The 13,527-nt window shown below is 36.5% G+C and overlaps 1 protein-coding gene across 1 annotated transcript in view; it reads left to right on the top strand.

Moving 5' to 3' along the window:
* Positions 1–13,206, top strand: part of LOC122680786 (ovochymase-1-like) — a 94,907-nt gene extending 81,701 nt beyond the window's left edge. The window contains exons 22-27 of the mRNA XM_043882472.1: positions 2,775–2,948; positions 5,106–5,486; positions 7,081–7,241; positions 10,404–10,502; positions 11,917–12,050; positions 12,722–13,206. Of these exons, the coding sequence (XP_043738407.1) occupies positions 2,775–2,948; positions 5,106–5,203 (272 nt within the window). The 3' untranslated portion in view covers positions 5,204–5,486; positions 7,081–7,241; positions 10,404–10,502; positions 11,917–12,050; positions 12,722–13,206. The remainder of the gene's footprint in view (positions 1–2,774; positions 2,949–5,105; positions 5,487–7,080; positions 7,242–10,403; positions 10,503–11,916; positions 12,051–12,721) is intronic.
* Positions 13,207–13,527: the final 321 nt, after the last annotated feature.

The following is a 13,527-nucleotide window of genomic DNA, read 5'->3' as shown; positions in this document are numbered from 1 at the left end:
AATCTCTCACTTCCTTAGAGGGTGATGAATATACATAGTTTGTGGGATTATGGGTAAGAAGTCATGGAGAGATCAGTTATAGCAAGGGAATACTAATAGATTAGGATACATAAAAGCGGTAATTTGGGAAGCAGAATGTCTGAAATCAAATTTCAAAAGTCTCAAATGATTCCAAAATTTCAATGCAGTGTTGTTAGTAAAGAATTATGGCAAGAGATAAGGTCCCTTGTATGGTTAAATTTAGTGTTGGCACTGAGCTGGCGTTCACTAACTTGGTCTCACGAGTCTTCATTGTAAATATCCAGTCTGGTTGTTGCCCCTGACATACTGGTTATGAAATATCATCTTTGGTCAAGCAACAATTTTAAGGAACATTAACAATTTGGAACACATCCATAGAACATAATGACCAGGATGCTGAAGGGTGTGGACACCTGGGAATGTTTATCTTAGAGAAGAGAGAAGACAGCAGGATCACAATTTCTCCTCTTCAAGTATTTATGGAATTTCCATAGACTCTCGGCCATGTATAAAACGTGTTCTGCCTAATAATATCTAATAATTATGGAATGTTTACCATTATTCATGCATAGTCCTGAGAACTTATAACTCAATCTTCTTAACAGTCCTATGGAGGTAGGTTGTGTTATCCTCATTTTAAATATAAGGAAACACAAAAATCTTGATTAACTTGCCTACGGTAACATAATTAAGTAGAGAAAGCTGGTTTAAAGCCCAGGCACTCTGATTCAAACATTTATATCCTTGGTCACTCTGTTAACCATATGATTACACTGATGCCTTTTGATTCAACACAAGGAAGAACTGTCAAGCAATGAGAACTGTTTAAAAAGAGAAAATAAATGCTCATAAGTTCCACATAATATCTTCAAATCCAGCTAACATATGTCCAAGGTTATTTTAGAAGGAACTCAGTACTAGATGAAAGATTAAACTATCACTAAGATTCTATATTTGACCTAGTTCTTTACTTCTCATTCAGCTACCCATCTCAAACCTACATGTTTTGTAAATGTGTTATCTGTATTTCTACCTAAGCCATTAACAGCAATACTGTACTTGGCAGAACTGAGGGTGGGACTATTTTCATACCTGTTAGATCTTCCCTTCAGGTTAACATTGTATGGTTACTTAATCAGCTGTGAAGCTCCCTAGTCATATAATTATCCACTTACACTTTATATCTGTTCACAGGGACATCATAAGGTACTTTATTAAGTGCTCCGCTGAAATCAAAATTCATTAAGTTTATCTCGTTCCCCCTAGCCACCATCTAATTAGCTCTTTCCAAAAATTAAATTAGGTTAATTTAATATGGCATGTTGAGGATCCCATGCTAGTTGCTCATGACCACTAATTCCTTCTTAAAGTGTTCAAAACCTAATAATTTGCTATAAAATTTTACTGAGGTTTTTTTTTTTTACTTAGTAAATGTTTATAATGCTTAATAAATATAACTTCATATAATCCCATATTTTTTTTTAGTCTAAGTTTTACAGATGAGAAAATTGTGGCAGAGAGGTTAAATAACTTGCCTTGGGCCACAGAGGTCATAGAGCTAGTCCAGACTAGCAGTTTGACTTTGAAATCTGAGCCTGTAAGGACTAAGCTACACTACTTCACTGATATGACTTTGCAAATCCTTTATACCCTCTTTGTTTTTCTCGGTCTCCCACCCTTCTCCCTCTGCCAACCCTCAATCTCCTTTTTGAAAAGCAGAGTAACATTTTCCCATTTCCATTATGTTAAAACTTCCAGAGTGTTAGTTGACTTTACACAGATTGCCTTGATTTGACATGGTGCCTCCCCAAAGCTACCCACCACATCCAGTTCACCAAACAGATTCTTCAAGTATAAGAATGACGTAGAGAGAAACTTTCTCCTATTCCCCATCTCTCTTTCTCAGATTCCTCAAGAAACATTATCTTTAAGACAAATCAATAGTGTATCATTTAGTTTGAGAGAATCTCAGTTACAGCTTATACAGATAAATTACAACAAATGTCCTGTCACTTATCAGGATGATCTTTGTGACAACTTTTGAGTTTCTATATTAGGAAAGGACCATCGTTAGTCTGTATTTGGGCAGACTACATGTCTTAGTTTTAGCTACTATAATAAAAATGCCTTAGTTTGGGTAGCTTAAAAAACAAGTATTTATTTCTCACAGTTATGAAGACTAGAAGTTCAAGATTTGCTGTCTGGTGAGGGTTTGCTTCCTGGTTCATAGCTGTCTTCTTGCTACTTCCCCATAAGACAAAAAACGGAGCTAGAGAGCTCTCTGGGTTCTCTTTTATAAGGGTTTATAAGGTTCCACCCTCATGACCAGATCACCCCCAAAGGCCACCCCTCCTAATACCATCACACTGGGGATTAGGATTTTCACATATGAATTTTGAGGGCACACCGTTTGGTCCATAATGGTATCCCATTACTTCCATTTCTCTGTCCATTTATCTTCATTGAAATGCTTCTTTAACCATCTTTATAATCAAAGATTGCCACACAAATTTATATTGTTTCCATATCAATTGCTAGCCCAGTCTTTTCCATTTGATCTTTGAAAATCTATACCCTTTTATTGTCTCAATCAAGTCATGAATTTCATCCTCAAAACCTTGATCTTCCATTATTGATAATCATTCTTTTGTCAAGATTTGTTTGGAATTTAATGTCCCCTCTCCTCTCCCTCTTTTACCTATGTAATTACACAGAAGAAGTATTTTGATTATCGAGTATATCTCCCATTGCAGCTCATTTATGTGGCTCCAAGAAAGAATTTGTCTGGATATCCAGTGGTGCTTACCTAACTGTGAATTTGAAAACTGATGAGTCTGTGGGAGAAAGAGGTTTTAAACTGATTCTGGAAGATATGACTCAGAAGCCATCACAGAAAAGCAATATTGGGATCCAACTGCCTATTAATGGTAAGTAATTGTTTTAAAATATCTACTAAAGCAGGTACCATATATGCCTTAAAACAGAACCTGGAGCCCACTGGTTTAGGGATCAGTACTTTACTCTAATACTAAAAACAGGATAAGCTCATTTCAAACCATTCCTTAAGGACTGAGACTTTGGCAATTCACATAGATCATGTGAGGTAATAAAGTTAATTGGGGTGTGTACATGTCTATATGTGTGTATGTTGTTTTTAATTAAGAAATAATTATAAACATGAAAGACAGTTGCTATTTAAAAGATCCTGTGGGGCCTTTCAAGCTGAAACAAGAGGAGAGTTCAATGTGTTTCCATGTCTTTGTTTACATATCTCCTCACCACCACAAAGAGCCCTCAAACTATTTCAGATATACTAATTTTCTGCATAAAATAGAAACAAATGTACTGATTTTTTCCTACTTAGTCTATCTAATTTTAAGCTAGAGTTCCATTAGTTGTGCTTAAGACTAAACCTAATGAATCTATTATTAGATTTTCTTGATTAGAGTGTAATAGCAGGAAAATTCAAATAATCCACATGAATGCAAAGTTGTTTTTTTTTTTTTTTTATGACACCCTATCTTAAGATTCCAGGTGGCTCTAGTGGTAAAGAATCCACGTGCCAGTGCCAGAGACTCAATAGACACAGGTTCGATCCCTGTGTTGGAAAGATCCCCCGGAGAAGGAAATGTCAACCCACTCGAGTATTTCTTGCCTGGAGATCCTATGGGCAGAGGAGTCTGGTGGGCTACAGTCCATGGGATCACAAAGAGTTGCCATATAACTTAGTAACTAAGCAACAACAATCTTTCTTAGGATGGTGAAATGAATAGGCTCTCCTTAGAGTCCTGAATTTGAGTCCTAGACTAGTGAACCACATTGTCCTATAGGTGTGATTTTTTTTCTTTTTTTGGCTGTGCCACAAGGCTTGTGGCATCTTAGTTCTCTACCCAGGCAGGGACCAAACCCGTGCACCCTGCCATTGAAGCAACTGGACCACTAAGAAAGTCCCCTATAGATGTGATTTTTAATTGTTAAAGGCCTGCTCACCTAATTGACCCATCTTCTGTGTCCATTGCTTTTGTTTTTTCATTGCTGTATCCTTAAACTGACCCTTTATTCTCACAGTAAAAATATTTAGCTTCATTTCTTTTTTAAAGTATTGTAAAGTAAGTTGAATAGTAATAAAATATTGCTATTATACATGTATACAAACAGCCCAAAAATCTGAGTTACCATATAAAATGTGGATTACAATGCAATAAAAACATATTTTAATGCAGTGAACTTAATGCATAAAAAACATATTTGAGTAAATACCTTTTGTGGGTTTTTTTCCCCTAAAGTCCAGGATAGTCTTAATTTTGAAGAGTTTGCATATTTTTTAAAGGAAGAGGGAATCCATGTTTTATACATATCTGAAAAGAAAGTAGAAATGATTTTACTTAAGTATTGAATAAACAAGTACAAATCCACTGTGCTATAAACTTTTTGTTTTAAATAGCTTTCTGGTGTAAAAAATAATCTCAAGTAAAGAATTAACAGGAGAGCATATCTTAGGAGACCTGGGTTTGATCCCTAGGTTGGGAATATATCCTATCCCTCCAAAATTATATGATTATGGAAAAATTTAGCTTTCTTCATATTTAAGGAAATGCTTAACTGTCTCTATTTACTTTCTGGTAAATTTCTTTCTAAATCTGAGAATGGAGTAAACATATTGCTATAAATTTTCCTTATGGTTTTCCTTTATATATACAACTTATTTTGAATACACGGAGCATAAAATATTTTGATGTGTCTAAATATATGTACTGGGATAACACAAATGATGCTTCAGAAAGAACAGTCTCCAATAATTTCATGATTAAGTGCAACATTTTTATTTATTTAAAAAAATTGATTTATGTTCCAATTCATCTAAATATATGTGTATTAATATGAGTATATTAACATGGTGTGTATATTAGTACCTTAGTAAACTGTTGACTTTTGCTCATTTAAAAGCATTGGAAGAAAAGATGAGTCTCATCTCTTGCAAATAATGCTAGTTTTGAACCAACAAAAGGAATAAATGCCTTCTGAGATTTAAATATATCTTCATAAGTATTGCCATCTAATGTTTTGCTGTTGTTTTTTCTAAGGGCTTTGGAGAAGGAAATGGCAACCCACTCCCGCATTCTTGCCTGGAAAATCCCATGGACGGAGGAACCTGGGGTCGCAAAGAGTCAGACACGACTGAGTGACTTCACTTTCACTTTCACAGTAGAAAACAAGACCAGAAGACAGCCAGCTCAAGACTCATGTGGAGTTCCACTTGTTGACCCACTTTTCACTGAAGGGTTTGAGAGGAATACAAACCTCTTGCCTGCCGAGGTCGGTGAGCCCAGGGTGGTTGGTGGCCATGCAGCCCCTGTGATGTCGTGGCCCTGGCTGGTCAGTCTGCAGCACCAAGGACGTCACTACTGTGGAGGGGCTCTGATTGGGAGGCAGTGGGTCCTGACAGCGGCACATTGTAACTTCAGGTGCGTGCCTGGGTGGGGGCTTCTGGGGTGGGGCGGGTGGAGATGAGGAGCTATTTGAGGGCCCATGGTGGGTGCACTCCTCCTCTCCCCACATCATGAGAAACATTAAGCACCAGCTCCCACTGATACAGTCCCCAACTTGCAAATGAATGAATGTCTTAGGTTGATGAAACTTTCTGTGCTTCACTAATAAAATTACTACTAATAGCTTTTAATTCTAAGAGCAGCTTTCTGCTTCTAGGTATAATTTAATTAGTAAGTAACTAACAACACCCTTCCTTCCAACCGTAAAAATGGAGATCTCACACTTTTGCATCAGTTTCTCAGCACGGAGCCTAGAGCCCAGGGGTTGCTCATACATGGCTTCCTTTCCTTCTTACTCTCCTATGGATTGTCTGATGATCATCCGTTCAGTTCAGTTCAGTCGCTCAGTGGTGTCCGACTCTTTGCGACCCCATGAATCGCAGCATGCCAGGCCCCCCTCCCTGTCCATCACCAACTCCAGGAGTTTACTCAAACTCATGTCCATTGAGTCGGTGATGCCATCCAGCCATCTCATCCTCTGTCGTCCCCTTCTCCTCCTGCCCCCAACCCCTCCTAGCATCAGGGTCTTTTCCAATGAGTCAACTCTTCGAATGAGGTGGCCAAAGTACTGGAGTTTCAGCTTCAGCATACCCAGTCCCAAAATAAATCTGTAAAGTTTGAAAGAATTTCAAGGAATGTCCTTTAAAAAAGGAATGTTTGTTTTCTTTGATTTTATCTGACCTTTGATCTTAATATGATACGGAGATGTCTGAAAACTCCCTCAGAGGAGTCTTAGCTTGACGTTTTTAGTATTATCTCCCAGAAGGAGCGTGACAGCTGACGCTGTTGCACAGTGTCCCATAGCTGAACAAGCAGATACAACATTTTCAGTGTCTCTGAGATTGGCTTTACAATAAAAGCATCTAATCAAATAATGTGGTGGTCATGAGCCTTCAGTGAACTAAAAACTCAGTTTCTATACTATCCCCCAACTCTTACTTTTGATACAGATAAATCATAAGAAGGCATCCTTATTAAGACAGTTTCAGACTTTCATGTGCTTAAAATTACCTGGGGAGTTTGCTGTAAATGGAATCTTAGAGTACTAATTCTGAATTTTGATTTGATGAGTTATGTTTGGAATTCTGCACTTTTATTACCTGTGCTAGACTTAATGCATGTGATCCCTAGACATTTCTTTGAGAAACACTGTATTAGGGAGTGAATATAACTTTCAGAATAGTTTCAGTGACCATTACATAAGTATATCATATAATGCATAATATTATAATTATAATACATATGATTATTACATTGAGGCAGCATGAATATTAATTGTAATAAAAAATACTGAATTGTTTTATCTGACATTATGAAGACAAGGAAGTAGATGCTTTAAAATTTTTCTCAAGGGCTGAATTAATAAGAAACCTCTGTTTCCTAAGAATTCAAGATAATAAGGATTTTAATGTGGGTTAGAAATGTTAAAGAATATATTTTTAGTAATTCCGAGAAATGATGGCCTAATTAAAAGTGGAATCTATTTCCTCACTCCCTTTTCTGTGACAAGTACTGTCACAGACTACCTGGTAATAGGAAGAAGTTACCTGGGGAATGTAAGAAATAGTGATTTGATCCCAGTGAAAGCTGTGTACATTCACCCCAGCTTCACACAATTTCCTCCCAATGATGATCTATCTTTGCTGCATCTGGAAAAACCTGTTGAACTAGGTCAGTATGAATAACTTTTTTCCGTTTTGAACCTTTATCATATAGTTTTTATCTTCTATCTTGCTTAGAAGTGCTGTATGTACTTTTCTTCCCCCAAACTTATTTATTTTTAATTGAAGGAAAATTGCTTCACAATATTGTGTTGGCCTCTACCATGCATCAACATGAGTCAGCCATAGGTATACAGGTGTCCCCTCCTTCTATAACCTCCCTTCTCAGCTCCCACCCCTTCCCACCCCTCTGTGTTGTACCAAAGTCCTGGTTTGAGTTCCCTGAGTCGTGAAGTTAAATAATTATTTTTAAATGTTCTTTCATACTAACTTAACTTACTTTCTCTAAAAGCTGAGGTATCTGTGTAAACATTTTACTTTTATGTGTATTTAATTGACAGGGGTCTAGAGAATATTTCAAAGAAATATGTTTTAGGGATTTTCCTAGCAGTCCAGTGATTAAGACTGTGTTCCCAATGTTAGAGGCACACGTTTGAGGCCTGGTTGGTGAACTAAGATCCTGCATGCTGCACAGGGTGACCTTAAAAAAAAGAAAGAAAGAAATACATTTTTAACTTTGTCCTATATATATATTTTTGAGACTCTTTATGTTCTCAGAGGTTAATTCAAATACTTAGAGAACATCAGTTTGAACTATGAGATGTTCAATTTTCTGTGCCTTTATAGTTTAGTAAGATATTGCGTTTTTTAAATTTTTACTTAAGCCAAAGCTAAGTAAAAGTGTGGAATTGTTAATCCTCACATTGTCACAAAGTAGTCATGTGATCTTGGGCAGTTTATGTAACTTCGGTGAACCTCAGCTTTATCATTTGTAGACGGGGAATGGCAATAACCCACCTACCTTCTTAGGTGGAAGTTGTATTGGGGGAAATGTAACTAAGATCCATGGATAGTCCCCACCCACACATCCAAGCTTTTTCATGAAATCACAGGGCCCTGGACACTTTTCCTGCTTTGCTCTAACTCTCTCCTCTGTTTCTGCCTATAGACCTCACTTTTTATGTCATTTCGGTGCGTCCATTCTACAAACCCCAAATCATTTGCTCTTTATGCTTTTATAACTGAGTCAGTGACAGCATTCAGAGCAGTGCTTCTTAACCTTGACTATGACTTATTTTTTCTCCCTATCCTGCTTTTAAAATTTAGTTTTAGTTAAACTATCAATGCTGAGAGAATTGTAGATTCACATGTAATTATAAAGAATAATACAGAGACACCAAAGTACTTTTTACCTTGGTTTTCACCAGTGGTAACAACTTGCAGCATTTGACATTTATACAATTGAGATACAAAACATTTCTATCTCCATGAAGATCGTTACTATTGCCTCTTTATAGCTACACCCATCTCCTTCCTCCTCACTCTACCCTGCCCACCCAGATTTCTGTCAATCAGGATCTGTTCTCTTTGTTTCTATAATTTTGTCAGTTTAAGGATTTTATATAAATGGAATCATGTAGTATGTAACCTTTTGTGATTGATTTTTTTCACTTACCATTAACACTCTGGAGCTTCATTCATGTTGTTGCATGTAATCAACAGGGCATTCCTTTTAATAGCTGAGTAATGTTCATGGTATGAATGTTTAACCACTCTTAACTATTTAGCCATTCATTTGTTGAAGAATATCTGGATGGTTTCTAGTTTTTAGAAGTTACAAATAAAGCTGCCATGAACATTCATATAAAGGTGGTTTCCTTTTTTTACTTAAATAATGCTGGATTGACTATCTTTATATGTACATTTTTCTACGTCTATTGCCTTAAGATAAATTTCTCAGACGCAGAAATGCTGGATTTGGGCCATAACTGTTTTCAAGATTCTTGACATACTTTTCTGATATAAACACAGCTGAATGTAGAGTACAAGTCAATACATCTCCCCACCCCCATCCTGCAATTTGGCAATATCTGACAATTTTCGAAGTACAGGCCTTGTGGTCTAGCAACTCAACTATCCAGGAATACTGGCACCGATGCACAGATATGTGATCTGGAAAACTTGATGCAGTTTATAAAGGAAAAAATTAAAGTCTAAATATTTGCCAATGGGATTTAATAAATTGCAGTACATTCATTATCTGAATACTGTGTGCTGTTAAAAGAATGATGTAGTAGATCTATATGCAATGATATAAATAATATGATCATAATTTAGTCAATGAAGAGTATCAGAATAAGAAAAAACAATTGATGGGAAAAATATGTTGGTAGAGGGAAAATGTTTTAGCTCAAGGAAATTTGGGAGGAGATTATGATAGAGCAATGATCATCTATGAAGGCAGTATAACATAAGATTTGCTACACATGTAGAGAGATGAGTAGGAAAAGAATAGACAAGTTACAAAGAGTTTTATGTAATTTTGCTAAGAGATAGCAGTAAAAATAAAGAACATATCATTGAAATTAATGGCCTATGATAGCAGGTATGCTGAAGCACTTAAGTATGTAAAAGCCCAGATGAAAATGAAGTGAAACAGCCTGGGAAAAGGGAAAAAAAACACAAGAGCACTGCATTCAGTGTGTGTGTGTGTGTGTGTGTGTGTAGCATATATACACACAGAGACACAAACCCATAGTATTTATATATATACAAATTTTGGTGATAAGAAAAAAAAAGTGAATGTGTAATATATCAATATATTTTATAATGCAACTGTGAAGATAGATATTTGCTGTAAAAATACTTCAACAGTTTAAATTGCTACAAATATATTCTTCTCCATTCTTAATGTAATATAGTTGAAAAAGAAGACAATTTTATCCTTCTCCACTGTCATCTCAGATTCAGCATGGTGATGTCCTCAAGGCACACAGGTTAAAAAAACAAATGCATTTTTTAAAGTGGTTATGGATGAGAAGCCCCACATATCAGTGCAGGGCATGTGTTTCTGTTTTCCTAGGAGGATATGGAAATACTTGGAGCAAAATGGTATCATATACATTGATTGGGATGCTCCTCTCTGGGTAACTAATAGGTGAAAGCTTCTGGAAGACTTTATTTATTAAATTATAGAGTTACAGAGGATAGTGTCAGGTCAAAATAGACATTTCTAGAGCTATCACCTAAGAGCAAGCAATATAGACAATGTTAATATGAATCTTATAGACTAATTGATATTTGTCTTTTTCATTCTCATCCTTTTTATTAGGAGAGTTTGTATCTACAATCTGTTTGCCAGGGAAAGATGATAAAATAAATTTACTTTCCAAATGTTTGACTGCTGGATGGGGAATAACTGAACCTCATCGTGAGTATATTTATTCCCTCTTCTAAAATTAGAATCCAAACAATTATATGTGAAGTCTGAGTATACTGTTTATTCACTTTCAATTTTTCTGTATTTTTCATAGGAATGATAGTAGAAAAACTTTTTTCCGTGATAGATCTAAAGGTGACAGCTTGAGTTTTAGGCCGTCATATTCGTGAACACAAGTTCATTGATTCTAGTTCATTGATACTTCTAAAAGCTTGTGTTGGTAACTATCTAGTGATGTTATTACCTAATAAATATTTGTGTGTATTTACTCCCCAATTGTGCTGTGAGTACACACACAGATACACACACACACAGTTTATTTTCACAATAGTGTAGATATTACTATTGTAAAAACCCATACTTGAAGATGTATGTGCCTGTTCTTAAAGCTTTCAGGCATTTTTCTGAAATGATAGGGTGGTATAAAAGGTAAGTGTGTAGATATGCTATTACTTACATGTGGAATTTAAAATGTAACAGAAACGAACTTATCTATGAGACAAAAACAGACTCAGACATAGAGAACAGACTTTTGGTTGCCAAGGGAGAGGAGGGCAGCGGGGAGGGTTAGATTGGGAGTTTGAGACTGGAAGATGCGAGCTATTATATATGGGATGGATAAACAACAAGGTCTTGTTGTGTAGCACAGGGAACCAAATTCAATATCCTGTAATAAATCATAATAGAAAAGGATATGAAAAAGAACATATACATACATTATATATGTGTATAAAATGTATATATGTGTCTGAATCACTTTCCTGTATACCAGAAACGATTACAATGTTGTAAATCAACTATACTTCAATTTTTTAAAAAAGGTAAATGGGTGGAAAGATGATGTAGAAATATTCTAGTCCATATAAAGATCAAACCCATGGCTCTGGTCTTACCTACACCCTATTTTCCAAATGAATTAACTAGTTACAAATATCCAACAAAGTAAAGAGTTAGGATGTGATTTCAGTTGTCAGCTTCCAGGCAGTGTCAGTACTTAAACAGAATGTCCTGCTCAGTAGAAGTCAAATCAAAAGATTGAAAAGATGGCCATACCAATGAAGTAAAGTATAGACTTCATATGTAAAAAGTGAATTATGTTGTTTGCTTTATCAACAACTGAGTTGGGTATAAATTTTGTTGTTTTTTCATAAGGTGGTATCATTTTTATATCTTCTGAGGACTATACTAATGACAAAAGAATGCACATAAAATGTTTTTTGTTGTTTCTGTTGTATAAACCACTGTGGAATAATTAGTTTTTTACAAGTCACCTAATGGCATCATGGAAGTGCTGAGAGAGGAGATTGAGTAGGATTTACCCCTTGGAGTCTGTATATATGTAAGGCTAATTTTGTTTTATCCTTTAATAGCATTTGCCTATGTATTTTTATTTCTTTTCTACTAGAAGATGAATTTCCTAAAACTGTGCAGCAGGCAAAGGTACCACTGATCAGTAGTATATCGTGTCGAAGCTACTGGGGACTGGAAATTAAAGACACTAATATATGTGGAGGGGCTTCCGGATCATCCTCCTGTATGGTAATTAAGGCCTGTATTCACGAGGGCAGGAGGTCCTTTTCCGTGTTGTCTTCTGAATGTTTGTTTGCTGACCAGAAAGAGGTACAAATGTATGGCAGTTTTAAAGCAAAAAGTGAGAGGAATTAAGTCCATTGCTAAGTTGATGTACTGCGATTGCTAATTTGATATTTGCATAGATTCAGTTTTCAAAAGGAATTACTCGTTCCATTGCTAGGTTGAACTATGTGAAACTGATGATTTTCAGCTATTTTTGACCTACAAAAAATGATGATTTCTTATGGTTTGACATCATAGCTGAATTAGGTAGCTCAAACTACATATTTCCAGTAGTACTGAAAATATAAAAATGCTTTTGTGTAACTCAAAGCCATCATTTGCTCGTTTATATTTATTAGACACATGAAACTTCCTGCATGGTAGTCTATGGTCAGCATAAAATGAATTTATGTTTCTTTCAGCATTGCTTTGAAAATATAAATTTTGAACTGAATCAGAGATCTGTAACATCAGCCAACGAGCTCCATGGCCCTAGTTCCTTAAGCTGTTGTGAGCAGAAATCAGAGATAGGAGAGTGACTTACACTCTGTCTGATCATCCACTACAGTTGGGGGTTGTCGCCCCCCATGAATCATGCAGTCAGGAGAATGAACTTCTATTTTTGCTGGTTGCAGGGAGATTCTGGAGGACCACTGCAGTGTGGCAAGGGTGGGCAGTACATGCTCATCGGTATTGTGAGCTGGGGCAGCAGTAACTGCGATCCTGCCGCTCCAACAGTCTTTACCAGAATTTCTGCCTACACAGACTGGATCACATCCATCACTGGAGAAGCAGGATCACTGGAAGAGCAGCCTGGTGGGACTGTGATCACAAGTGGGAAAGGAAATAGATAACCACATATCTGGAAAATATGTCTCTTGTCATTGCTAAAAAACTCAATGTCACTTCTCCCAACTTTTGTCATTGAGGAGCTTGGATTTGGTATGTAAATACATTCAATATTAAACATTGGTCACAGAAAGTTAAGGTTGGTTCGTGCCTCCTGGGAACTTATAATCTTAAATGCCCTTAAATTCATATCTATATACTCTATATATGTCACATTTGAATACCACCATATATACTTTTGGGGTTTCCCAGATGGTGCTAATGGTTAAGAACCTGCTTGCCAATGCAGGAGATGTAAAGAGGAGATAAAGACATGTGGGTTCAACCCCTGGGTCTGGAAGATCCCCCGAAGAGGGCATGGCAACCTACTCCAGTATTCTTTCCTGAAGAATCCCATGAACACAGGAGCCTTACTACGGTCCATATGGTTGACTACGGTTCATATGGTCCAAAGGAGCTGACTGCAGGTCCATATGGTCCTGACCATGGGCTATGGTCCATAGGGTTGCAAAGAGCAGGACATGACTGAAGTTATTCAGCACAGAACAGAAGGCGGTGCTAACGGTAAACAACTGCCTGCCAGTGTAGGAGA

The sequence above is a fragment of the Cervus elaphus genome, chromosome 22 (genome assembly GCF_910594005.1).
Source record: "Cervus elaphus chromosome 22, mCerEla1.1, whole genome shotgun sequence".
NCBI classification, from domain to species: Eukaryota; Metazoa; Chordata; class Mammalia; order Artiodactyla; family Cervidae; genus Cervus; species Cervus elaphus.
This window is presented reverse-complemented; position numbering and strand designations above follow the sequence as displayed.